This window comes from Salarias fasciatus, chromosome 23, assembly GCF_902148845.1.
Source record: "Salarias fasciatus chromosome 23, fSalaFa1.1, whole genome shotgun sequence".
NCBI classification, from domain to species: Eukaryota; Metazoa; Chordata; class Actinopteri; order Blenniiformes; family Blenniidae; genus Salarias; species Salarias fasciatus.
Window position 1 is genome coordinate 23,494,035 of NC_043766.1, and position 26,660 is coordinate 23,520,694.

Sequence of the window (26,660 nt, forward strand, 5' to 3'; positions counted from 1 at the left end):
GTGGTTTTTCATCAAACGCCTTCATGTCTAAACTCGGGCTTCTCTCATTAGTGTCTGTCGTTGCTTTTTTGGACATGTTGGAAGCTGCTCCGGCTCTTCTGCAGAGCTGACAGTGTTTCCTCTGTTTGCAGGAGGCACACCCAGTCGCTCAGCCACGACGGAAGGTGAGCGGAGAACATGAATCATAAACCTTCATGAGCTGCGCTGTTTTAAAAGTTTTCACACTTGCGAGCTCCGTGTTTTTACAGCGTTGAACATTTCTGGGTGTGGCGGGTGGCTGGCTGAGAAAATGTGAAGTCGGGGTGTTTATAAGTGGGCTCCTTTCTTCTTGGAGTAAAGTTGTGGCTGTGTGATTTTTTGGTGTTTCATTTCCGCTCGGTCATGTGCGACTGTTTATTTTATGTGTGGCTGTTTGTGTTTAGGACCCAGGAGGAAATGCGTGTGCGTGAGGAGGACCAGCAGACCATCACAGTTGAGGTGGAGTTGAAGAGACCCGACAGCGAGCCCACCATCTCTGTTCCACAGCCTTCACTCGAAACCAGGTACCAATAATTAAAAAAAAAAATCACTGGCTTGCAATTTTCCAGTAATGCAGTGACTCCCACAGTGCTGATCAGGCATTGTAGGTTATTTAATAACGAAAAGGAGTTTCTGAGTTTCTCAGAAAAGTCTTTTGCTGTTTTGATGCATTGAAAAATTGTTGTCTTTTATTCTGACATGAAATTCTGACGATTACTCCGATTTAGATCAGGGATGCCAGAATAATCTTAGCTTAGTTGCCAAATGTTTCCCATTTACAGCCTAAAGTCATCTTTACCTCAGCGATTCTGTTCAGCCTTATGTTTCCTGTCACCTCTCAAGCTACACAAGTATTTATGCTGTTTTTATAGTGTTGTGATGCAATAGTGGGCATTGGGCTGGACCATATGGCCCAAAAATCATATCAATCTTTTTTTTTCCCCTCAAAAAGGCAATATTGGATATAGATGAATATATTTTTTTCTCAATAAGGTTTTAACACAAATACATGAAGAAGATGGCTCCTCCTCCACCCCCCCCCCCCCCCCCCCCCCCCCCCCCCCCTCCACCCCACCCTCATAATCTGGATTTGGTCCTCTTGCATAAATGTCGTTAGCCTCCACTACATCACTGCATTCAGATGTTCAGTGCTAGGGGACAAATTAGAAGGTACTTTTGCATTTAATGTGTTTTTGTTGATTTTTACACGTCTCAGTGTCTTCAGTGACTGAGGTCGGACACAGAAGTGTGTTCTGAACAGAACGAGAATTAGTGTTAAGGTGAAGCTCTTGGGGTTTTTGAGGAAAAGGATACAGTGTTTGACTTCAGACTGGCCTCCAGTAAAACTGTCACCAAGGATTTTGCACAGAATGTCAGTGATTTTCATTAGTTTCATCTGGTTTACAGTTTGTTTTGATTTATTTAATTTCACCAGAAAAAAATAGCTCTTATTTTTCCATAACTCTTTCCTTAATAAGTAATATACAACATTTGTTTTTATATGTAAAGTGATTCTGAATGATGCACAGAAAACTGCATTATTCCATTATTCTGATGCTACACTTTAATAAATAGGAAACTTGAACACAAATCTGTTCACATAAGCCAGACGTTAGGTGTGTCCCGTGTTTTCACGGAAACCTAGCTGGGTGAAATATCCTCAAAATAAAACATGATTCAGTGGACACGGTGACTAATTTACTGCGTTGGCTCATTTGTGTGAAATGTCACCTCATAAGTTCATCGCTGAAGTCGAGATGGACTCATTTATTGGCTTCACTGCCTAAATGTTGTGCCATCATACGGTGAGAGACGCTTCTTTTTTTTGATAAGTGGCACTTTCAAAAATAGTTACACTAAAATGAAGGTCGAACTGTACAACTGCTAAAAAGAAGATTAAATTTGGGGTTTGGACAAATCTGGTTGTTCCAGAGGTTAAGAAACCAACAACTATTTTTATCTTTCATACTAAGAAGAACTTTGTCTCTGTATCCCCCCTCTGTTTTCCCATATTTGGCTCAACCTCAAGCGGTTAAGAGTTTGTCAGTATAAAACCAAACAGAGCATAAGTAATGAAAGTGTCTCACACTCACACACACACACACACACACACACACACACACACTGCTGTCCTGTGTCCTTTTCACTGCAAACAATGACAAAAAGAGGCATCTGCTTTATATTAGGGACCAGACAGGACAATAAGCTGCAGAGGCGGCATTGAGTCCCTTGTGACCGCAATCATCTAGTGACTCACTTTGACACTTTGCCATAAATAACCAGCTGCCATCATCTCACCTGCGCTCGGCCAGTTGCTACGCTCACCCTAACCTGTTTCGGAAACACACAAGCACAAAGCTTTCAGCAGAGCACGCACAGATTCTCCGAAAGCTGCTTAACCCATTTGTTTATTGGGCTCAGGGTTCGCCCGTTGGAGACAAACCAATGCTCCGTGTGCTGCGTGGGGCAGACGTCTGCAGTAATTAGGTTATGAGAGAGTGCGCACATGCATGTAAATTTGCGATGCGAGGATGTGTGTGGGAGTCTTTTTATATGAGATGGCACTGCGAGGCAGACGCCGGGGCCAGAGACACCCTGATGGGGGACCTCGCCAGTAGAAGTAGGGCAGTGGGCCAGGAAGCCTGAAGCCTGGAGGCTGCTCCCATAAAACCAAAGTGACCTGACACTTTGCATCTCCTAACCTGGTTTTTAATTAGGGATAACAGTGTGGCGGCTTGTTTTGTTTGTTTTTTTTTTTGGGGGGGGGGGGGTTTTAACCAAGCTCCAGGAGCCACTTTATGATGGATTCTGAAAAATAAAGTCAAATTAACCTCCTAATGGACTCAAACAGACATGAATATAGCAGTCAGGTCTGAATAAAAACTGCTGTCAGGTCAGTGAGGATCAGGGTGGGCCTGTCGGTGGAAACCAACTGAATAATTAGGTTTGATACTAAGACAGCAGCGGCTAGACACATGGCCTGGGGTGTCTGAAAAGAGCTGGGGGTGGAGAGAAGGTGGGTCGATTAGGGCAGTGGCAGTGACCTGACTCCTCTGAGCCGCCTCTAATTCACCTTTCAGTTGTAAAAACTGGGTGGATTGAAACAAATGGACATATATGAAGCGAGGGAACGGGAAGTATGTCGACTGATTGGAAGTGAAAAGTATAATGAGAAGAAAGTGTGATAGACAGGCCGAGGCACTCCAAGAGAAAAACAGTCTGCGTATTGGGGAAAAAGGAGAGGCGTAAATGAGACCAAAGTGAGAAGGAAGAAGGGGTGAAATGAGGTGAGAGGAGACGAGGTAAAACGGTCTATCTGCATAGCAACCAGGATCCTGTCCCCCTCATTTATTCAGCCAATCACTTTCCTTCCTCCAGATGCCAAGTCTGCTTTTTTGCTTCAGCGGCCAGCATCCGGGTTTTTACTCTGGGGGAGCTAAGCCCATATACTGAAACTGAGAAAGCAGTGTGGATGTGCCTAAATCCTTCTCTAATAGTTGGTGATCTGGCCCGGAACAATGAAGGATTGCGGCAGTGCACAGCCAGCTGGCAAATCGACGAGCTTAAGCAGCTAAACCACAACCAGCCACCCACTCGCACACAGCTGTTGAATCTCATTCAGAGACGGTTTTCCCCGACAGCCCAGTCACCAAACTGCGGCGCTACAGGAAAGTGGCTTAAGCGAAGTGACCCAATTAATGGCTCTGTGTGTAGCTGACAGCGGATGTGTAGCCGGGCCATGACTTTTGTCCTTAGACAACGTGAGTAGAGAGGAAGAGATGAGGTGAGGAGAGGAGAGGTGAGCTGAGGTGAAATATACTGAGCATGATATGAAAAAAAACAGCATTAATTATATCTGCAGCCATTATAGTTTGTCCTGTTCATCAGCACATTTAATGATTGCAGCTGCAGCTACTGTAATTTTCAGCTCATAGATGCAATTAATTAGGAACCCATAGAGGCTGATTGCCTTAAAATGATTCTGAGTCAGCCCGATTTGAACACGCAGGAGGCTCAGTTGGGAGAGTGAATTGTCTCCAAGCCCAAAACTTCTCTCTGCGATCCCCCCGTCTTTCTCTTCTCTGTGTGGAAGTGTCTTTGACCTGAAGGCCAGGTTGCTCACAGAGCTGTGTGGGCAATCTGCAAAGCAGCCGGCACTATTGGTGTTGTGAATGACTGAGACCGCTGAAGCGGTGAAATTCATCAAATAAGTAAAGAAAATTTACAAGGCATACAGTACATACAGAAGCTTTTTAGATACGGGGTGCGTTTACATGCAGTCAATAACCCTTTCTTAACCAGAATATTCGCAATAACCCGGTTGCGCACAGCCATGTAAACACGTGCAAAAACCTGAATATGCTCATATTCCGGTTTTTAAAAACCTGAATATTACCCCTGGGTTACTCCTTTTCTAACCTGAATTTCTGTTCATATAAACGCGCATCGGAATATCCCGATCGAAAGGGACATGAAAGTACTGCTCTGCGCATGTTCTACAAGCAAGGAATCTCGGTCATTTGAGTCCAGGAACTACTTTTGACACAGTTTAACTGCTACTAAGTAAATAAAATGTGCCAAAACTATAGTTCAGTTCTTCTCTTTTACTGAAAAAAAAACGGTGCATCGCATTATTAAACATATTACCACGTCTAGCTGGCTTACTTTTTTTCTAACAACATGCAGAGAGAGCCTGCAGCGGCTGCAGTGCCCTTCTTCTTCTGTGGTGTCTTTGTAAAATAAGGTTGAACATGCAAACAGCACACCCAGTGGCATAAAGTGCAAATGCAGTCATGGCGTCGTCTGTGCTCCGCGGTTTGAATGGGGATATCCCTGATCATGTAAACAGGAGTAACTCTGTCTGTTTAAGCATGTAAACGGGTTATTCCAAATGATTCAGAAACCGGAATATTGACCATAACCCGAATATTGAGTGCATGTAAACGTAGTCACTGTTTAGTCCAAGACTTGCTCAAATATTTTAACAGACTCCGAAATGTGTTTGACTACTGAAGTTTTGTTGTGATGTGGGAATAACATGAATTTCTGCAAGATTATCTCACAGTCTCTCATGTATTTTTTTGCAGTGAGGTTCCAGAAGAAGCCGGAGCTGAGGCTGAAGGTGCCTCCGCCACAGCGGCGCCATCCAGCTCTTCCTCGGTTCCTGAAGCGGCCTCCTCCTCCTCGTCCACTGCCCCAGCTGCCCCTTCCTCCCCAGTGCAAGCCGAGGACGCACCTTCCAGCCCTAAGGTGGTGGTGGAGGCAGACAGGGCCAGCCAGGTCTCTGGCTCAGGTTGCACCAGTCAGGCCTCAGTCGATGACGACGACGACGTGCCAATCACAGATATCTACTTTGTAAGTAAAACTGTGGGCGTGCAAACATGTCCTCAGGCACGAGCACACCAAGCTGGCACAGAACAAACATTTCCCACGTAGAAACAGCAGCTTTCATTATGTTTTTGGTTGAGTTTGGCTTTTTCATTCAGCCATCACATTGTCATGTGAATTTAATCCGAGTCGGTGTGCTTGAGGTTGGATTAAAGCGTCTGATGCCGTCTTACAGAGGCGCTGACACTGGAGCATCAGGGAAGTGGAGGCTCGGGCGGGTATGGGAGTGTGAGTGTGTGTTTGCAGTGTGCGATGCATTCAAGTACTAGGAATGTTTTGGGAAATGTTTTTGGAAAGTTTCTAAGTCGTTTTCATTCTACTGATTAAATTGGACACATTAATTCTGTGCTAATTGTTATGCTAAGCTACACAGACTGTGCGTAGCACGAAAATGAGAGTGAAACGGTACATCGGAAACAAAACAAGTGCAGTAGATCAGATTTTTATCCATATTAAATCTCTGGACAGACTCCTGGTCCTAACAGTGTCTAGTGATAAAGGTCATGCAATTAGCATAATGAAATTCTCAGTTTCTAATTTAACATTGAAAAACACAATAATATGCACCTCATATGAAAACTCCGATTTAAACTTTTTGGATATCGAGGTGTGATAATTTGTTGCATGTGAATATTGTGATAATATTTACTGCAACCCAGGAGTTTTCAAAACACGTCTCAAATAAAGTTGTAAGTTTTGGTTGAATGACCTCTCAGTGTTTTTCATATTATAAGATAGTGTTGCTGTTAACTGCTGTTGGGATCCATAAGTTATCCTTAAGCTATTAACTCTTCTCATGCTAGTTGGCTGTTCATGCTTAGACCAGGTTGGGTGTTTGAGTCTGTATCAGAGATGATCAAATGTTTTTTTCAAAAACAAGAATAATGTCTTCAGGGTCTGCTTATATTTCCCAAAACATTGAACTCTCTTTGACACACAGTGTGCTGTGGTGTGTTCTGTGGTTTGAAGTGTTTTCAGAGTAAAGGCACAGAGTGGATCATGCTAAGAGAGTATCAATATGGGCTCCTGCAGCTCGCGTGTGTTCGGCCTCCAGAATTGTTCCACTAAAAGCAAGTCGCATCCACTCAGTGGAAATGTGTTGACAGGTCTAAATGCTCCCAAAAGCTCGGCTATAAATGAATGTATGAGTGTCAGGTGGGGAGCGGAGAGCGGAGTCAGTGATCACAGCTACAGATAGAAATGTTCCCACCTGGCTGTGCTCCTGCTGGGTGTCTCCTGTCAGGAATCAAACACCCGCTAGTGTGGCACGAGCGGCCCTAATGACCAGCGGGTTAGTCAGTGAGCTCCCTCAGTTATTTAACAGCGCTCTCATCTAACCGGCGTTGGCTGACACCCAGTCCTGGCTTTAAAAGGAGGGGGATCCTCCCTCTGCGCGCAGCAGCAGGAGGTTTGTATCTCTGCACGAGGCAAAGTGACACTGTACACACCCTGAAGCGTAGCTACACAGAAACATGCCGCAGGCAGCGTGATCACAAGTGGCTCCTCAGGAGGGGTCGACAGAAAGATCCAAACGGAAGTCTGAAGCCCCGACGCATCTCACATCCAGCACACACACAGGTGCCTTCAGCTGCGTCTACCACATTGTTTCGTTTGGCTCATTTTTTATTTCTGGTTATTTTATTTTGAAGAGGAATTCTGTTTGACATGGAAAAATAAACCTGGCATAGAAGAAAAAAGGAGTTGGTGGAATTAAGACTTCTTCATGTGAGTGAGGTTTGTGCAGTCATCAGATTTGTGATTAAGACGTTTATTCTCCTTAAATTAAAATGCATCTACTGTGTTTGAGATGCTGCCGTTTCTGTAACTTATTAGTTGCCTTTAATCTATTGCTCTTGTATCCTGTACTTCCTCGAGATTTTTAAAAAATCTTATCAGCTTTTATGCTGCAAGACTGTTCCTGCTGTCTCCATCACTTCTTTCCCTCTGAATTCCAACACATATTATCTCTCAACATGATGATTTGACCTCTGGTCTCCATGGATAAAAGGCTCAGCTGCTGCTCTGATCTGCAGCCAAACCATAACACATAAAACCAAGACCCGTATTTCTGAGAATGTTTTGTCACGTCTCAGCAGCTTCAGACCAAAACTGTAAATTACCACTTTGTCTTTATAATTTCTGCTAATATATTGTAATTCAATAATTCTGCAGTAAAGATCACGGACAAAGGACTGTTCAGAGCAACGCTGCTGTATTGCTATGGACACTTCACTCACATTCCTTTGTGCAATTACCAGAAGAGCACAGCGGCTGTCTAGATGCATCCACTCGGTGCTTGGAGGATGTCTTTTTGTACTTTTAAAGTATAAACAATACTTACCGAATTAAAGGGAATGCTCTATGTGTTTGGAAATGGGAGATGGCAGTGGTGGATGCTTCTGTCTGTGTCTGTTTTTCTGGTGTTGTGTTGTATTTCAAAAGAGGGAGACACATCTGGAGCAGCGCAGTGTTTTTACAAGTGAAGATGGGAATTCAGGGCTGAGGCTGCCATGAGGAGAAGGTTAATGTTGGGGTCAGGGCGAGGATTCGGAAGTTGGAAAAATGAAGTTAATCAGACAGTTTCGATTAAACAGTTTCGATCCAGATGAAACTGAATTAGAGACACTTGAGAAAATAATCAATAATTGTATAAAGAAATGTAGTCAAGTAAAGCAATAATATAAGGTTCTCATGTAGCTTTGAATTCAAATATGTCAGTTTAGAGGGTCTGGGAAAATGAAGCTGTGTGCAGCTAAAGCTGCGTACGCGTGTGAGTGTGTGTGAGTGTGTGTGAGTGTGTGTGTGTGTGAGTGTGTGTGTGAGTGTGTGTGTGAGTGTGTGTGTGAGTGTGTGTGTGTTGTCACTTCACAGGTTTCTCAGAGCAGCTTCTATCTATCTGAATTATTCAGTCACTACCAACCGTCTCCACCTTCACTTTTCATGACTCTCTCTATGCTCTGGTTCACCTCCATCCTCCATATGTCTTTTTTTCCTTTTGTCTTGTCCTCACCCTCACTCCCATCTTCCCACCTCCTCCTCCTCCTCTTCCACTCACCTTCATCTCACCTATAATTTCCACCTCTGTTGGTTCAGTCTGGTCTTTTCAACCCCCCTCATTCTTTCTTTAACCTTTCCAGGCCCTCTGTCTTTCACTGTATTTTCCTCTTTGATTGTCCTCCTGACTCACAGTGACGGTGAAGACAGTTCTGTTCTGTGGAAGAGTGAAATAATACTCGACGACTGCCAAACTTTTGCATCTTTCCGTCAGCTGTGACTCACGCGGCAGGTCTCTGCTGTGTCTGCTCACATTGGAAACATCCTTTTCCATTTTCACCTCTGCTTGATGCCTCATTTTCACCCCATTGTTTTACTGTTTTTTGTCATATTTTCTGTTTACTTCCCTTGTGATTCTCTGTCTCGGTTTAAAATTTTTCATCTTTCTTTGTTTGCATCTCTGTTGCTGTCAGTTTCCTGACGGGAGGACCTGGGTGGTCTCTCCTATCCGAGAAAGGAGAAAATGCGATGCCAGTTGGCCAGTAAGTGTGCAGTTAGAGATGAGCCAGTCCTGTGAGTGGTCCCCAACCCTGGTGTTAGACTAGATTAGCCAGTCTTGCTTGAGTGATTTCAGTGCTGAGAGGAAACAAAGCCGTGTGGAGCGTGCTGTTGGAATGAGGTTGTCAGAATGTTGAATCCAGTTTAGTTTTGTCTGTACAGCATGGCTAACAACATAGACATCTCATTGTAATTACAACGTTTTATAAATTTTGAGGGAAAACTAAGCGATTTTACTTGAGCAAGAAGTGGTGACAGTGGAAAGGAACTTTGTTTTACCACATAGAAACCTACAATACAGAGGAAACTCAGCTTAATCAGCTCGGCTTGTATCAGTCTGCATTGACAAATGTCTTCCAGCTGATATACAGCCAGTTCCTTGGAGGTACAAACCTTAAATTGCCAGTATATATACATGTGTGATAATCTCCTCAGGCCCTGTCTCACTCTGAATTGAATACATTGGTATGTACAATAATTCAGTAGAACTTCTCCCTTTTATTTGCTTTATTTTCACAGGACATGAGAAAAAAAATAGACTATTTTATGGCTGTAAATGAAAAAAATATTTTCTGAACTGAAGTAGAGCGCTGTCTCACTCTTGTTCATAGCTGATAATGCTTCCATTAGTGCTGCATGGTTCAAATGATGCAATGCATTTCTAGATTTGAAAATATCAAAGTTACTGAAGTGTTTTAAAGAAGAATCCGGGGTTCCGATTTCAGGGAATCAAATCAAATCCTGACAGCTAATCCAAAACAACAGGGCATTTTCTGTTGAGCTGATGGAGGTTTGGGTCTTTGAATGGCTAATTTGATGTCTTCGTTTAAACAAAAACTTTGTTTTTTAATTTAGATTCCCTCTTTTCCCTGTTATTTTTAAAGCAATTTCATCTGTGGTTTTATTGTACTTTTGCTTTCAATTCTGGTGTTGTGACAACCCTCCACAGCCTGTCTCCATGAGTGTGAAATTGCCATTGCTTGTTTGTGTGATTGTACTGAAACTTAAAGACAGTGCTCGCTCTTGCTGTGATGAAGAGATGGAGGCAGGTAATCAAAACAGAGGAAGCTTTTTTTTTTCTTTTTTTTTGAGTCTGCTGCCTTTAATTTTGTCTCCAGCTTTTTTTGACTCTTGTTTCCTCACTCACTGACAACTCATGCCGTCATTTTACACCTCTGTGGCTGGTGTGTTGGCAGCAGCTCTGTGTGTGTGTGTGTGTGTGTGTGTGTGTGTGTGTGTGTGTGTGTGTGGGTGTGTGTGTGTGTGTGTGTGTGGGTGTGGGTGTGGGTGTGGGTGAAGATCAACCCGCAGCTCATCCACCTCCATCACTGCTATCACTGAACTGTGCTGCAGCTTCTTTCCTCTATTAAAGGGCAGGTTACCCTTCAAAGGACCTTCGAACACTCTTACACTGTTTTTTTTTCTTGAGATTTCACTTGGATTTAAACACAATGCATCAACACAGAACACAGAAGAATCACTTTTGCTTGTTGGGAAATGAACCTCATCCCGTTGCCTTTGCCGTGTTGTGACTGAGGATGCTTTCTATTGTCTGACTCTCCCAGCATCCTGGCTCTTCTCCCCTCATTCTCATCTCCTCCTCGCTCCTCATACTCCCTGCTTGGCTGATATGGCAACTCATCCCTTACTCTGATTGCTTGTTACAAACCAAGAAACACGATCCAGACACACTTATCAGCAGTCTTTATTTTCACTTCTCTGTATATCTTCAACCAGCAAAGATATTTTCCAAAAGCTACTGTCGTATTCAACTCTGCCAAAACACTCTCAGCATATGTCAAATTCTCACTCTCCGATATGTCTCAGGAACATTTCCTCCTTTATGCATCCCTAATTTTCATTTCCTGTCTTGTCTTTTCTCCTGTGGTCTCCTGTGTCTTTCTCTCCTGCCTGCCCCTGCTGCTTGTCTCTGTGCCTCTGGTCTTTCCTCTGTCCCCCTGGCCCCCTCTGCTGTGGTGGGTGTGTAAAAACAGCCTCCAGAGGACAGGACCTGGGTGTACTCTCCGCTACACTATGGCTCAGAGTCTAAGGCCCTGCCAGATGGGATTGGGAAAGAGAGACAGTAAGTGAGAAGCATCGGACTAAAATGTAAAGCTCAGGGAAATTCCTGTAGAGGTGGGGGGGGTTCAGCCGGTTTCCAGAGAGCGTTGTTTTGGGTGTCACTTATCTGGGATGACAGGGACGGAAAAGATAACGTTACACTGTGTGAGGAGCTTTGACAGCTCCATGTGGACAAAGCTTCTCGGATCCCAAAGTCCATTGTTATTTTAAGAGTAGGCCTGGTCTGCGTCCAGACACCTCCCCTTTTACATTACTGCATCCATTTTCCATTGACAAGTGGGAATGGTCACCGACTTGCCTGCGTGATCATTGAAGTCCATGGCCAGCCATCCTGTGTCCCTCCAACAACAAGCTGCTCAGAATCACACATCCATCGGCAGCGTGACGCCACTCATGCATCTCCAGACTCCCACCAGGCTCACGCTGCCGGACATTAACACTGAGAGACGCGTGACCGAGCGCTTCGCTGGCGGCATGCTCTGCACAGGACCGAAACTTAAACATTGATTTTTGTGAAGCAACATGGGAGATAATTAAAAAGATTCAGTGGTGACTTTACAGAAGGTGTTTCATTTCTCTTTATGATCTTTTAAATGAGCATTCAGTGAAGCATTCAACAAGACCAAACATTTTCACAGCATGCACAGTCAATAAGAATGATATTATTGATAATAATAAAAGAGCATTTTTCATCTCATAAGATTCAGCTCAAAGTGCTTTATGAAAAATACATGTCTCCATACAAATTAAAAAGGAGGAACAAGTTAATTAAAAAAAAAAAATTGAAAGAGTGGTAAGTACAAAATATGAAATGCTGTCATTTGGCATTTGTTCCATGTGCATGCAGTACGTTGGTTAAGTGCACAAAGTGGGGAAAAAGGTAAAACTCTTTTTAGATTACCAGTGTGCTATGCACTGTCAAAATGTTCTTAAATCATAAAAATTCAGTGAATCACTTGCCTGATAATCGGTTTATTCAGGTGTTTATGAGTTTAAAGTTTATTAGGAGAGCAGAAATGTATCAACTCACGCAGTAAAATTGAATTTACAATGAAGTTGTAAAAACCAAAAATGCATGACTCGGCCATATTCGATATTGTTTTATAGGTTTCAAATGAGATCATCCTTGGCATGCTGCTGGCGGATTCTGTTTAGTAGCAGGATTTGCTTGTAATGTATTGTCAAGCCCAAGGTCATCAATTTGTTTTCTTTGGTAAAACTGTTCGTTTTCAGCCTCTTCTCACCCTTTCAGACTAAGACGGACCAATGGATTCCAGTTTCATCTAAACAAAAAGATGAAGTTAAACCTACAAAACAGCATTTATCCTGACAATATGTAAAGATAGCTGGAGTACTAAGTTTCATTATGGAGCTACCATAGATCAGACACTGTACATCAAAACTGTGTCGGCATATTCCATGAAGTCTGGACAAAATGTGTGGAAAATGCAGAATAATTAGACCTCTGTCGCCCACAGGGAGCACAAGCTGCAGGAGATTTTAATACTCTGTTACATAAATGTATAATACACAGAGATGTCTTCTCTGTACTTGCTATTAGGGAACACAGAGGTGTTTGCTTCTGTTAGAATTTCTGCCTGAGCTCACCGTCCTATTTTCCTCCTTTTCATTTCATAAATGCACTTTGATTTGCTGGCTCAATGCTTCACTATCATTAGCAACTAATGACTAAGAGGATGCAGATTGTACCCCCAGGGAAAATTAAAAAAGGGAAAAAAAAATGTTTACACTCTTCTGAATGCATTAACTCAGTCTGTCTGTCTCCCACAGTAAATCCGGTTCTCTGGCAGAGAGGAGTGAACGTCTCAGTGGAGAGGACTCGCCAGTCTGAAGTCCAGACCTCAGCGGTAGCAGTGCGATGATCTCTGTCTGAACCAGGATTTTAAACATACAGAAACACACTGAGGGGGGAAAAAAAGAGACTTTTATTACCAGAAGGGGGGGGGGGAAATCACAACAGTGTTACATGGCTGATTTCCAACCATCCCTGCCTTTCACCCTTAACAAATGGAATTTATTATGCCGGTTTAATAATTATGTGTATGTGTGGCATCGTGCATATAAGGCTGTTGTCTTATATGTTTGACATACATGAAAAAAAAAAAATACATGGTGAGTTGTTCTGTTTCAAACAGGCAGAGCCGTCCAGCACACTGGCTTGCCTACTGGATGGTGTGTGGCTGCGAGGTGAGCGGAGCTTGTCTGTAAGGCCCCCGCCCCCACCCCCACCCCCACCCCACTTCATTTTTTAGTCACTCCAGGATCTAGTGGCCTTGAGTGGTGCACATTTTCTTAAATTCATATTGTAGTTTTCCCCAAGTTTGCCGAGATGATTTGCAGAATGCTTTAAGTCCATGCAAAACACAATAAAGATCCACCCAAGCGTCGAGTTCTGAGACTGAGCAAAAATGGGATATAAACACTTCCTCCTGGGCCAGAGGAGCATCAAGCTCCTCCCACCTCACAGCCCCATGAAGGCATTTGCATGTGAACTTGTTCAACCAATCAGGACAAACCATTTAAACTTTCACTGGAACTGACTTTATATGCAAGTGATCCACGTGCAGGTTTCAGAGGCAATCGGTGACTCAGCCTGTGACTGGAGGACTCTGCCTGCGCTCACAGAACAGGAGGGAAAGAAAAAAAAACACTGTTAAGCCAATCAAAAGACAACATCTGGACGTCTCTGTCATCCTCACATTTCTAGAGAAAATATGCAGTTTAGTTATCAGAGGAAAGAGTTATGTGCTTTAGTGAATATATTATGGAGATTTAAGAATTTAAAGAATAGTTATAAAGTAAATCGGGTTTTTTTTTTTTTTTTGCTACATTTTTGTTTTTAACTCTTCCTTTGCTATTTTAATACTGTGCAACTTAATTTATTTTATGTATTTCATTATATTGCTCACTGTTATCTTCACCTTTTCACTTTGAACTGCTTCATTTTATTTTATTTTTTTTGCATCCAAAGAACTTTAAATATTTTGTTAATTTTATCACAGAAGTTTTTTTTAGTAGTCCTGCGGATTCTCTTACACATTGGGAGTTTGTTGTGTACAGTCAGTATTACCACATTTTTCACTACACCACATGTTAGACTGAGGCATCAGACAACAGCTGAGGAACGATGAAGAGGCGGCAACTCTCCCACGTCAAACACGATGACTGTCCCAATTTTTGGGTTCCTTGAGGTGTGGCCCAAAAAAATAAGTCTCCAAAGTATTAATGAACCCAACTGCTGCATCCTTTGCAGCTGCGCATATCTCAAGACTCACATTGTTGAGTAAATAATCTGCATGACTATTGCAACTCTCCTTGCTGGCGGACATTCTTACACTGCGTTCATGCAGCTGGGAGTTATGATAGTAACTGAATGAGCCCGGCCTTTTTCACAGTTTACAGCATTCACATGACAATAAACCATCAACAGAGTTGCCTCTTGCAGTGTCGCTTTATTGCGGCTATCCGAGTCCAGAACAGAGACAAAGATAGAAAACCTGACATTTAACTTCAGATTACATTATATACATTTGATGTACAGCCATTACCTTTTCCGTTGACATTTTCTGTCGTCAGAGTTGTCATAAAGCTTCTTAGTTACAAGCGCAGAGTCTGTTTCACTGAGGTGTTGACACCAAGTGTCCAAGTTTAATGAGAGAACATTTAATTTCACAATAGCTGTTGTTGAATAAAATCAGGTGTGCTTCTGTCCCTCGTGTCTGCTAGTTATTCAAGATCACACTGTTACACTGGGCATTAAGTAATGGGGGATGCACTGAAAGGCTCTACAGGAGAGGAAAACACTTTCAGGTGTCATTATCGGTAAAATACATTCTGTACAAATTATAAATAAAACTAAATGTATGTAATTTTAGTGGTGCCAGTGAAGTAATCAAAAAGTAAAGCAAAATTGACCACAGCTTCATTTTCATATGCGAGGCAACTGCGACCCCAGAAATGCCCCTTGGACGTCTCATTTCATTAGCTTCAGTCGCAAACTACCTGAAGAGAACTCTGGGAAAGCTGTGTCGTTCAAAGGATGCCGCCCCTGAGTTGAGTCACAGCTATTGTCGTCATAGTGATACACACATCATTGCAATGTCTTCCAGTGGTGCCCTATTTTTGGACAGATGCACACAAAATCATTTATAAAAAGACGAAAAGAAAAAGTTTCTTTGTTCGAGGTGGGAGATACAATAAAAGCGCATATCAGTGACGTTTTCTATACCAGGTCACCTTCACCTCCTCCTCACAAGAAGAAATCCATCGACCGGACATTTCAGATGTTTGTAGATGTAGAGCATCAGTTGTAGTGTTTGCGGTCAGTATCGTATCTGTTTTCTGTATATTGGAATGAACACAGTGCGTTGCCGTGTTGACTTGGTGAAACACAGCAGTTTTTCAGTGGGTTGAATGTTGTTTGCACTTTTGAAGTGGACCTGAAGATTAACTAGTGATAGAGGCCAAATAAAATTGCATCACAAGTCAAATTTTTTTTATTTTTCAGTCTTTAGATAAACGGCATCTCCTCACACATGCTGAGATTTAGGACAGCATTTTATTTTAGGCTTTTGTGTGCGTGTGTGTGCGTGCTTGAGTGCGAGTGTGTCTCTGCGTGTTTTAAGGTCAATCACAGTTGTTGTAGGGTTAGTGTTTACTGTATTCTCTCTGTGACTGACATCTTAAGACTTGCAACTACGACTTATAGTTCAACAAGCGCATCGTTTTTGATTTGAAAACTAACGTCATATTCCACAGTTTCTTCGATCGGTTGGTACATTTGTGTGTGCGTGTGTGTCTATGGGAGGACACATCAATGTCGGACATTGTAAAATAGAAATCAGTTTGTTCTCATGATGTGCAGTGGCCAGTTGTAATCAGTTTGCTGTTGTTCATCAGATGAAGACCATAGCAGCAATATTTTGTACAGTCTAGCTTTTGGGTTCATTTTAATTGCCTTATTGAGAAATTTTACATGTAGGTATATTGTTTATATTTTTTTTCACTTGTGCTGTTGTATTTATTTTTATTTCTCATAGTTGTGCTCCTGAGAATGTGTACATAAAACTATAAATACATATATAAAGATATACAAATATATTTTCCATTTGAATCGGAGAATATTATTTTTATTTGGTTTTATTTTTGCTGCTGGGCAAGAAATGATTGCAATCTACATAATTTACTGTACCATATTCTTCAGTGTGTGTATTGAGATGCAGCTGCTGTATATTTATGGTCTGTAAACCACAGCTGTTTCTTTGTATGATATCCAAAACGGAAAGATTTGTGGGTTTTGCTGTACATGCAAATCAATAGGGATTCTTCCAACTGTTCAGCTGTGTTGTGTATGTGTTTTCAAATCGCTGTGTGCCCTCATCCAATAGGGAGAGTCCTTTACAGAGACATAGCATGATTTCAAAATATGCATATCAGAAATGTGTATTTATGTATATCTGTGTATATTCATCTATTTATACATGAAGATAAATAGATGGCTATGTGTGCGTGTGTTTGGACTCAATCAGAATGAAGACAAAATAAAGCAGTTCTATGAATTGTTGTCCATGGGGTTGATATTTTGTATTTTTTTTTTTTTTTAATTTGGAATCACCAAATCTGCACTGCAATAAGTATCCCATCTGAAAGGAAATAGACATTTCTGCTCAAAATCTTTCACCTGAAGTGGGCCTGAGGCTTCACCTGCTCTCGAGATGTCAAAATCTGATTTTCACAAGTCACTTAAAACCATAACGAGACACTTATCAAGTATTAGAATATATAACAACATCCAAATGAGACATGTAGATGCAGTCATTTATGATTTCATTCTTTTCAGTCATGTTTGAAACTTTCATGAACTTTCAACTGTGTAGTGAAATATAACCACCGTTACCAAAGCAGTCTCAGTCATTGCAGAGGGACTGTCATAAAAATGACCTTATTGAGGGGCTTCATTAAAAAAAAAAAAATAACTGTCAAAAGTATCAGAAAGGTTTGCATACATAAAATAACAGAATGTTGAAATTTAGGGTTTTCTGATTTTGTACAATTCCTTAAAATTTCAACAGGAGACAGCGGTTTGCTAATGTAAGAATAAAGCAAAAGCCGCATTCATCTGGCAGAGACAACACTGTTCTAAACTTCATTAAGTAAAGTTACTTAATCCTCAAACATATCAAGTGTTGTCTCTCAAATCTACCTCACAACTGTGACCCTCTTGCCACAATCTCGTAACAAACAACACTCCACAATGAAACTGATCCAAGTAACCACTCTTTTAAGTTCACAAAATCTATGGTGAGAGAGACATCTCAATGGCAAATAACAGTCTAGGGTAACACATGATCCTCATCAGATAAACAATACACCAAAAAGAAAAAGGACCTGGGATTTCTAAAGAAAAAAACAACCAAAAAAACAAGTCTGTCAACCTGAGTGCACTCTTAAATTAGGTTTACTTTTTGTTGGCTCTTTTCGTTGGAGCTCATGAATTGAAAGATGGCGTTCTCCTTGTTTTAAAGGTTTAGCAACTCCCACAGCACGTCAGAGACGGGGACTCCAGTTTACAATTCGAACTCGAGCCGCACTGAAGTCACACACACAGAGAGACGTCAGACTTGATTTGGCTGCTTCGGTGAGGTTATATGCTGCTTGCAAGTCACTCTTCAAGTCAACAATATACTTCAAGTACCTTTTGTATTGGGTTCCATCACTTTAAGTTCCAAAATAAAGATCCACAGGTATTCTGGCCTCATGCCCAAACATGAGATAATAGGGGGAGAACCCGATGGCCCCATTAGGAGCACAGTTATAAGCATGGCCCAAGTGTGCAATGTGCTGACTCCACCTTTTCTTCCTGCTTGGCTCCAAAGTCCCCATCATGTCTAATAATGTTCTAGTGAATCTCTCAGGCTGAGGATCACCTGGAGGGTGATAGATGTGCTTCTGGATTTGTCAATGCCAAAAATAGTCAACATCTCATGTATAAGACAACTCTCAAAATCCTGTCTCTGACCTCTGTGCATCCTCTGTGGCAAAGTACTTCTCCACCAGAACCTTTGCCACAGTGGCTGCTTTCTGGTCTTTTGTGGGGAAGGCCTGGGAGTACCATGTATAGTGAACAGTGACAACAAGGAGGTTTTCAGTGTTGGTTGAGTCTGGTTTGATGAATAAAAAAAAGTAAATCCATGCATACTAGATCTAGCGGACCATCACTGTGCGTATGAGACAATGGAGCAACTTTTCGAAGTAGAATTTTCCTCCTGATGTAGCATGCACATGTCTTCCAATAGTCTTCTACTGCACTTTTCATCTTAGGCCAGTAGAAACGGTTTTTAATTAGGCCGTAAGTCATCATGTAGTGAATTCTTCACCACTACCCTGTACATCTCAAGCAAAACCAGCTAAGATTGATGGGATTTGCCAGGGGGACTTATGACTCAGTACAGAATGCCCTGTTGCATTTTGTAGCTTACCCCATTCTCTCAAAAGTAAAAAGCAGATTCCATATTCAGTCTTATCAACTCCAGAAATACCCTGTTGGAAGCTGATCATATCTCACCAATGGCAGCATCTTCTTGTTGAGCCTCTGACAGCTGTTTTTGAGTCAAAAGTGGTATTCCCTTAGTGTTCAGAGTGGACAGATTACAGAAAGCCCGTGGAAGGGCATGCAAAGAGGGCACTAATTGATCAGTTGCTCTTGTCAGACAATGATTTCTCTACTCAGTAACTGTGCAAATCTGACATATACACACCTCGTAGCTCTCACATCTTCAGCAGAAATGTCTTTCCACTCCTGTTCTGAGGTCAGAGAAGGGTGCGGGTGATGAGACAGCATGTCTGCATTAATGTTTTGAGCCCCAGACCTGTACTTGAGACTGAAGTCATATGTCGACAAAGCTGCAAGTCAGCGGTGACCTGTGGCATCAAGTTGAGCAGAGGTCAACACATAAGTCAGCGGATTATTGTCTATTCGAACTTCAAACTTCACCTCATTCAGGTAACTATGCAGCATGTCTACCACCACCCACTTCAATGCCAGAGACCCAAGTTTATGAGCAGGTCAGTGTTGATTAGAAGGAGTTAAGCTCCAATTTACAAAAGCAACTGATCGTAGCCCTTCATCCTGATCCTGATACAGCACACCCCCTGAGCCGTCTTGGCTAGCATCTACGTGCAGAACATAGGGTAAACGTGGGTCTGCGAAAGCTGATGCAGGAGCTTGGGTGAGTCTCTGCTTCAGCATTTCAAAGGCTGCCTCACATTTGTCATCCCACCTACTCCCAAAGGGCTCAGATGCGTTTAGGTACCGTAGTCCTTGTTCTTGTTCAACTTTGGTGAGCTAAGCTAACACGGCTAGCTCCAACCGCTCAATCACAAAACAATTTTCTCAAACCGGCTCCAAAAGCAAACACCCTGCACAGCAGCGTGAGCAAAGAGTCAACGTGGATGGAGTAAAATCCAGATTTAGCTCGCAAAAACATTTAAGTCCACGTAGCTCCATACACGTGTCTCCCATTCAGCTGCCCGCCACGCTCCTCTTGGCGGCACAAACTAGTCCTTGCCTGTCCATGTTGTCAGGTAAAAAAAAACCCAAAATATTTTACAAGAACAAAATCACAATCAATACAAATGGTTAATTATAATTTCAACAGTGTTTATAACCTTAAACTGATTATGGAAAAAAAAAGTAACTATTTGACTCTTCCTAAATGCATAAACACCAAATCATAAAAACAGAATAACACATAACCAGTGTTTGTCAGGTTATTACACAATGATAATTGTGTTGTGGGTTGCACTGTGGTGCTGTGGTTACCACTGTTGCTTCACAGTCACGGTTTAACCTCAAACATGTTTTTGAAGAGACTGAAGTAAACCCAGCATTATCTCTATGTGCTCCAGTATTGAAAACTGAATTGGTGTTTTTCTGGTGTTTACTGTCTGATTCATTAATGCCTGTCTATCAAAAAAAAAAAAAAGAAAAAAAAAGTGTTGGGTGTAGCTCCTCTTTTATGCTTTTACTTGGATTGTAAAGTATATTTCCTCCAGTCAGCAGACTGGCAGTTGTCTGAATTTTGGTTATTATCAAAGTTGAAACTTAATTTTGGAGGGAAAAAAATAAGGTTGAGACAAAAAATTCACAGGTCAATTGTGTAATTTATGCTAAACAATCTCAAAGCTTCTATGAAATGTAATCCCTAAGGTGGTGTCTGGTGGTATTGACCCTGATTTGGATTTCTATGGTAGTTATTGTGAAAAGGAGATCTGGCACAACAACTAGCCGTCTATGATGCAAGTTGAAATTACCTGCTGGTGACGCCTGAAAAACTGGAACAGCTAAATGGGCCAGCATCATCAAAATACTATGACATGGTGTCAATTTATCCTCATGTAAGTGTTTCACTCATGACTATATGGGAGCGTTTTGAATGAAGTGTGGATATTGAGGCACTATCATCATCGTCCAGCACTGTTGCTTCTGTCATGGTTTGCGCCTCTTCTGAAAAAGATATCTGTGATGGTGATGGGCATTACAAGGGCTGCACAGTCCTGTAGTAGTTAGCTCTCTCTCACCTCAGAGTGGGAATGTCCTTGGTTTGCCAGTTTCCTCCCACAGTTCAAAAACATGTTTTGATGCTGACTGCTGACTCTAAGCTGCCCTTGTGAAATTTGTCTGTGTGCCTGTGAAGGGCTGTCTGGTACCCTTCCTTCACATACAGACTTTTTCAGCTCCACCACCCTGCAATAATAAATTGGCTTCAACAGTTTAGAAAAGAACAAGCCTAAAAAGAACATGGAAACTACAAACAGAAAGGCTCACAAGCCTGCCATAATTTCGGTTTGTTAATCACTGCAGCACCGGCGTAGCAATATGATCATAAAGAAGCTCAGAGAAATCAAAATGCTCTGTTGTTCAGTGGCATACTATTTAATACATGTATGGGTGCACGTGCTTTCCATTCGACAATGTAATAAATGATTTTTGAGTGTGTAGAAAGGAGAAAAACAAAACATGGAATTTCATTCCCTCAGTAACTCATTGTGCAGCAGTAACTATTTGAAAAAATAACTCACTGATATGTTACTCAATCTGTAAGCAGGGGCGTCCACGTAAGGAGAACAAAGGGTGTGATAGCGCGTCGTGCTGTCTCTTCTGCTACGTGATTGGTCAATATTTTCATTGCACGTCTCTGATTGGCTGGCTGATCTGTCAATCGGTGAGATTAGCGCTCCCATTGGCCGAACTCGAAGTTCCTTCACTCACATGCTTGTGGCCTGGCTGGAAGGCGGTGTCTGGAGAGCTGCCGGTGGACGGGCTGCTTGTTTTTGTTTTCAGGGAAGCCACAAAGTGTAAAAAACTCTCTGCTACGATGGGGAATCGAGACGACGAATACGACTACTTGTTTAAAGGTACTGTCTCCCTCGCGGCCGGTTGACTGACAGCGGCTCGGCTCTCTGTCACGGCTCGGTGGTGGTAGGAGGAACCGATAAAGGAAGTCCATTAAAGTCGACGCTAAGGCTAAAGTTGGCATCAACTACTAGTAAAGTGGCGAAGCAGTAACAGGAGAGTTGCCTCAAAACGAGCCGCCGGCGTTTATTTATTCGCTGATCTCTGTTTCTGCCAGTCTGTCCTCGGCTGCGTACACTTATCCAGAGGTGGCAGTTAGCTTTGAGCTAACGTCGCTGCATAAGTAGCTGCAATAAGTAGCTAGCTCGCTAATGCCATAGCTTTTCTATGAAGATAAACCCCAGAGACGACCTGACCTATGTTTCTCATAACACTCGCAGAACCTTCAAACCCATCTCTATCAGTTCGCAGTGAAGTCAGCGTATTTAATCAAAATGATAACCCGTAGCTGCGCTCGAGGACACCATATCCTGGTGACGAGTTACCTGAAGTCAGCGTTAGCTGGTTAGGAAGCTTTATGACTGAGAGCTCTGTTCTGTAAAATTATTTACATCCAAAAATCAGACATAGAGCAACATTCAATCTGCGTTCACTTTGTAATGAAGGCCTCTGCTGCATTTATTTTCTGTATCTCTCTCCCTGCATTATCAAAAAATATATAGCATCTAAGGTTTTTTTTTTAAATCTTGCAATAAAATAAATGTTTAATGACAACGCAATATGTTATTTCTACTGGCTATAAATTTTTACTTTGAGGTTGCAGTAAAAAGTAATATTTGATGTTATACTCTGGGTGAATGAAAGTGTGTATGAAACGTGTGCCTTCGGCATTTATGCCAAAAGGATGGGAAAATATTAATGATTGTCATAAATTTCTTTGACTCTTCTCTACTCTACACCTGACTTCTTTCTCTCCTAGAGAGGTCAGGTGCCAGTGATTTTTATAGAGGATATAATGGGAAAATAATATTGAAGATAGAGCTGCTAGCCAGGAAGAGAGGAGGAAGACCTCAGGGAAGATTTGTAGATGTAGTGGAGGATGACATAGGGATGGTTGTGTCAGAGTAAGGGGTGCAGTAGGTGGGGGTGTTGGCATGTGCTGTCCACTGAAGAAGGCAGTCGAAAAGACATAGAAGATATACTCACTATTTTTCCTCACATCTCACAGTAACAGAAAAGTAGTGATAAAGACTGCATTTTTAACATCACTGTTTAATAAATTTAGCATTGTGATTGAGTTTCCTTTGTGTTTTGTTTTGTTTTGTTTTTCCCCCTACAATTTCTAGTCGTTCTTATCGGAGACTCTGGAGTGGGGAAGAGTAACCTGCTGTCCCGTTTCACAAGAAATGAGTTCAACCTGGAGAGCAAGAGCACTATTGGCGTGGAGTTTGCCACCCGCAGCATCCAGGTGGATGGCAAGACGATAAAGGCTCAGATCTGGGACACAGCTGGACAGGAGCGCTACAGAGCCATCACCTCTGCGTGAGTTTGAAGTGTTATATGCAATGTTTTCTGTCATTATTATCGTAATACGGTTTACAGTACGGGGTTTATCTGTAGATAGATGAGCATAAGCTGTTGGAAGGCCAAATTGAAAAACAAAGAAACAAAAGGTTATGTTGTATATGGAAATTTGATATATTTTTTTATTTGCAATCAATGTTAGATACCTATCTGTTTTTGCTGAGATTACTCTAATAATCCTTGCATCATTATCTTAATTTTCTTTGCTCTGTTGCCCTCAGGTATTATCGGGGTGCGGTTGGGGCTCTCCTAGTTTACGACATTGCCAAGCACCTGACGTACGAGAACGTGGAGCGCTGGCTGAAAGAGCTGAGAGACCACGCCGACAACAACATCGTCATCATGCTGGTGGGAAACAAGAGCGACCTCCGCCACCTCAGAGCCGTGCCCACCGACGAGGCTCGAGCGTTCGCAGGTAATCTGATTAAAGTAACTCAAAATTTCTTTTATAATGGATACTTTATTCATTCAAATACCCCCCTACTCTTACTCCATAACATGAAAATGCTTAAATGAAATAAAATGTGCTTGTCGGTTTAAACAATGCGCAGGACACATAAGAGCTCAGTTAAAAATGATTTTATGTGTAAAACCTTGTTTTGTCTCTCTCTTTTTTCTAAATAAAACCTCAGAAAAAAACACTCTTTCATTTATTGAAACTTCGGCCTTGGACTCCACGAATGTAGAAGAAGCATTCAAGAATATTCTCACAGGTAAGACGAACAACATACACAGTGTAAAGCTCATAGCTAACGTTCCATTAGATCTGAATACATGGCTCTATTCTTTGTCTTAGAAATCTACCGCATCGTATCTCAGAAACAAATATCGGACAGATCCGGGCACGATGATTCTCCAGGCAACAACGTGGTGGACATCAGCGTCCCTCCTACCATGGACGGGCAGAAGGGCAACAAACTTCCATGCTGCCAAAGCCTGTGAAGCTGCTATGTGGTTTTTCTGCGTGACTTCTTGTCAGTCTTCCTTCTTCTTACCTCTACTTTACTTCTACTGTCAGCACGCCCTTGTCAGTTCAGGAGTCCTTGACAACAAGACTCTTAAATGACATTCCTCTCCGCTGTTTTTTTCTCCTCTGATTTCAGGCAAACTTGTCTAAGATACATTACAGCCTCGTGGCAGCTAGGAGACAAGAGAGTGAAGCTGTTCAGAGGCCAGTCTTAAAACTGTAGTGAACCACCATCTCTTTCATTCACTAGATGATGATCCCATTGACCCATTCCTGGTGAGGGATCACTCAGCCTGCCTATCACCACTCCAAGTTTTCTCTGCTCAGCTCTTTTTCCCCTCAGCCTCTGTGGAGACTAACGATTCACCACATTAGAGTCTCAGTTTCATGCGTGTTTGACCGGATTCTGCCTGTCTCTTGCAATATGGCCGTCGAAAAGGAGATGAGTGGAAGCTCCATTTGGAGTACTGATGTGTGGACTGTCAGGAGTCTCTGGCTCCCTCTTTCATTTTAATTTGTGTTTTTTCTCTCTCTTTGAGCCCTGTGTCCACTGTGGCATGAAATTAGCAGGAGCCAGGCACCACACTGGTTGTGATTGACTGTTTCAGTATGGGCAAATGTGAAGCTAAATGATGCATTTTTATTTGTGTGTGCGTGTGTGAATCGTAGTGCACAGACATACCAAAGGAAACAAATGCAATCAAAATCTGTTTGAGGATTTCTGCTCAAGATTGCAGGTGATTGCTCTCAAAGGCAAACCAGTCCAGGCTTATTAGCGAGAAGTGTGTAGTGCTCTAGAGGGGAGATGTTTCAAATTGTTCTTGTGTGAGTTTAATTCTTGTGAAATCAGCCTTTTGTTCTTCTCTTGATGTGTCTCAGGTCACAATTCAAGCTGTTTCAGAAAGACCACGTTTGCACTAATGTCCAATGATTTCAATAGAATGTATCACTTTCAAATTTATAAACAACACATCTTTTCCATACAACACAGTGTTGATAAAAACATGAACAGCAGCTTTTCTCGTCCTGGGCTGATGCACTTCCTGCTGGTGTGGGAAGGAGGTATCTGGTGAAGAGGAGCCAGGACATTTCTTTCTGTATCTGAGAACATCTGAATTCACTCCAGAAACTTTTATGGTTATTCACTGAGAAAATGGACCAGAAAATCAAAGTGTTTATGTATGAAATGCCTTCTCTCGCCCATCTGGTAGAAACGCTTTCATGAATGATTTATTCTGCTACGTTACCTCTTTTGTGATATTTCAAAATTCTCGGAAATGTGTGTGTTAAGTCAGCAAATACAAACTTGTTTGGCTACTTTTGCATTACAGAGTAAATGTCAAAGTATCAATAAAACATGGCGGTAACAGCAGACGGAGTGATTATTGGATGCATCTTTACTGAACTCACTGCCCACTTTATTCTCAATGTATCACTGCTGTGGTGGTAGGAGTATTACTGCCACCTCCTGGACAAGCTTCAAACTGGAAATTGTAAATAATCCAAACTTTACATTGATGTTCAGAATGCTTATTTGTTGAAACAGCTGTGTAAATACGCGGAGTATTGGTTTTCTGTTAAGTGTTAATGTTTAACACTTTTTCAGACTTGGTAGTGCTTTGATGCAACTCGAATCAAAGTCGTCTGCTTCCCCAGGTTCCCTGAAACAGTTTTTCTTGAAATGTTCTTGAAATTTCCACGTCAGAGCAACTGAGAGTTTGTGTGAAACTTTCTCAGAACATAAGGAAGGAGTTGTGTATTTATTTTAAATACACAATCCTCTGAGGGGAAAATGAAAAATCCTTTGACTGTTTATTGCTTGTTTTCTTTTCAAGTATATCTTATTTGCCAGCCACAGTAAATACCAGCTTCCAAGTAGAGATGAATACACGCGAAATAACTGACCGCTTACACAAATCTGTGCACATGATGGCTATTGTTGCTTTACATGATTCAGTCACTTATCACTTTGCGTCACTGCTTCTGACTTTATTGTGACGACACATTAACCACGTCAAGCCATTATGTATTCATGTGTTTTTATATTTAGATAATCTTAAACTTAATGTAGCACTTTTCAAAAATTTACTAAATCCTTTACACAGTATAAACACAAAACAGTTTTGAATTTAAAATGGATTGGTTTTCATACAGGTGACAGAATAAAATGATTTGGTGTTTGGAAATAATTAATAGTTGACATACTTTAGTTGTGCCAGAGATGTTAAATGGTAAATGAAAAGCAACATATACTGCATTCCCCCCAAAATAATGATAACTACCAACAGACTCATAAATAAGATGCATGAAAGTACAAGAATCACATCGTACTTACAAAAACGTGTTGGTGTATTTTGACTTCACTTAAACTGACATGATGTAAAATTTGCTGAAACTACATATCTGCCGAGAAAAAAAGCTACTTGGCGACAGTAACGTGAGTACTCGTAAGTTAGTAATAACATGCTATTATTATTTCGGAATTACTTCTCCCTGTGTCTCTGGTCGAGAGCAAAAAGTACATCGTGTGAAAATCACTTAATTTAAGTGCGATTACATACTGGAAAAAAATAAATGTTTTAGTAGCTCAACATACTTAATTACAGTAATGTGAGTATTGGTTACCTCCTCCGTTGTGTACGCGAGGTACAGAGTGTAAACAGTATGAGTGCGCGCGCGTGTGTGCGTGTGCGT

At 41.8% G+C, this 26,660-nt stretch overlaps 2 protein-coding genes across 4 annotated transcripts in view; both read left to right on the forward strand.

The window, feature by feature from the left end:
* The window catches only part of pip5k1ca (phosphatidylinositol-4-phosphate 5-kinase, type I, gamma a), a 51,256-nt gene extending 38,252 nt beyond the window's left edge, over nucleotides 1–13,004 (forward strand). The window contains exons 14-19 of one of the 3 annotated variants that reach the window (XM_030082918.1): nucleotides 132–164; nucleotides 423–542; nucleotides 5,106–5,373; nucleotides 8,874–8,942; nucleotides 10,953–11,041; nucleotides 12,832–13,004. In XM_030082918.1, coding sequence (XP_029938778.1) covers nucleotides 132–164; nucleotides 423–542; nucleotides 5,106–5,373; nucleotides 8,874–8,942; nucleotides 10,953–11,041; nucleotides 12,832–12,892 — 640 coding nt within the window. In that variant the 3' untranslated portion in view covers nucleotides 12,893–13,004. The remainder of the gene's footprint in view (nucleotides 1–131; nucleotides 165–422; nucleotides 543–5,105; nucleotides 5,374–8,873; nucleotides 8,943–10,952; nucleotides 11,042–12,831) is intronic. The other 2 variants (XM_030082919.1, XM_030082920.1) reach the window with 2 other exon arrangements.
* An 8,332-nt stretch (nucleotides 13,005–21,336) lies between these two features.
* On the forward strand, nucleotides 21,337–25,635 carry LOC115381493 (ras-related protein Rab-11B-like). The gene is made up of 5 exons (XM_030082927.1): nucleotides 21,337–21,477; nucleotides 22,762–22,957; nucleotides 23,221–23,414; nucleotides 23,632–23,712; nucleotides 23,796–25,635. The coding sequence occupies exons 1-5, from the start codon at nucleotides 21,438–21,440 to the stop codon at nucleotides 23,939–23,941; spliced, it is 657 nt and encodes a 218-aa protein (XP_029938787.1). The 5' UTR covers nucleotides 21,337–21,437; the 3' UTR covers nucleotides 23,942–25,635.
* Nucleotides 25,636–26,660: the final 1,025 nt, after the last annotated feature.

Excerpts from the sequence above, each read along its gene's own strand:
- LOC115381493 (XM_030082927.1), top strand. The coding sequence starts at position 21,438 with ATGGGGAATCGAGACGACGAATACGACTACTTGTTTAAAG. Across the intron at positions 22,958-23,220 it reads TACAGAGCCATCACCTCTGC|GTATTATCGGGGTGCGGTTG; the intron begins GTGAGTTTGAAG and ends TGTTGCCCTCAG. Across the intron at positions 23,415-23,631 it reads CGAGGCTCGAGCGTTCGCAG|AAAAAAACACTCTTTCATTT; the intron begins GTAATCTGATTA and ends ATAAAACCTCAG.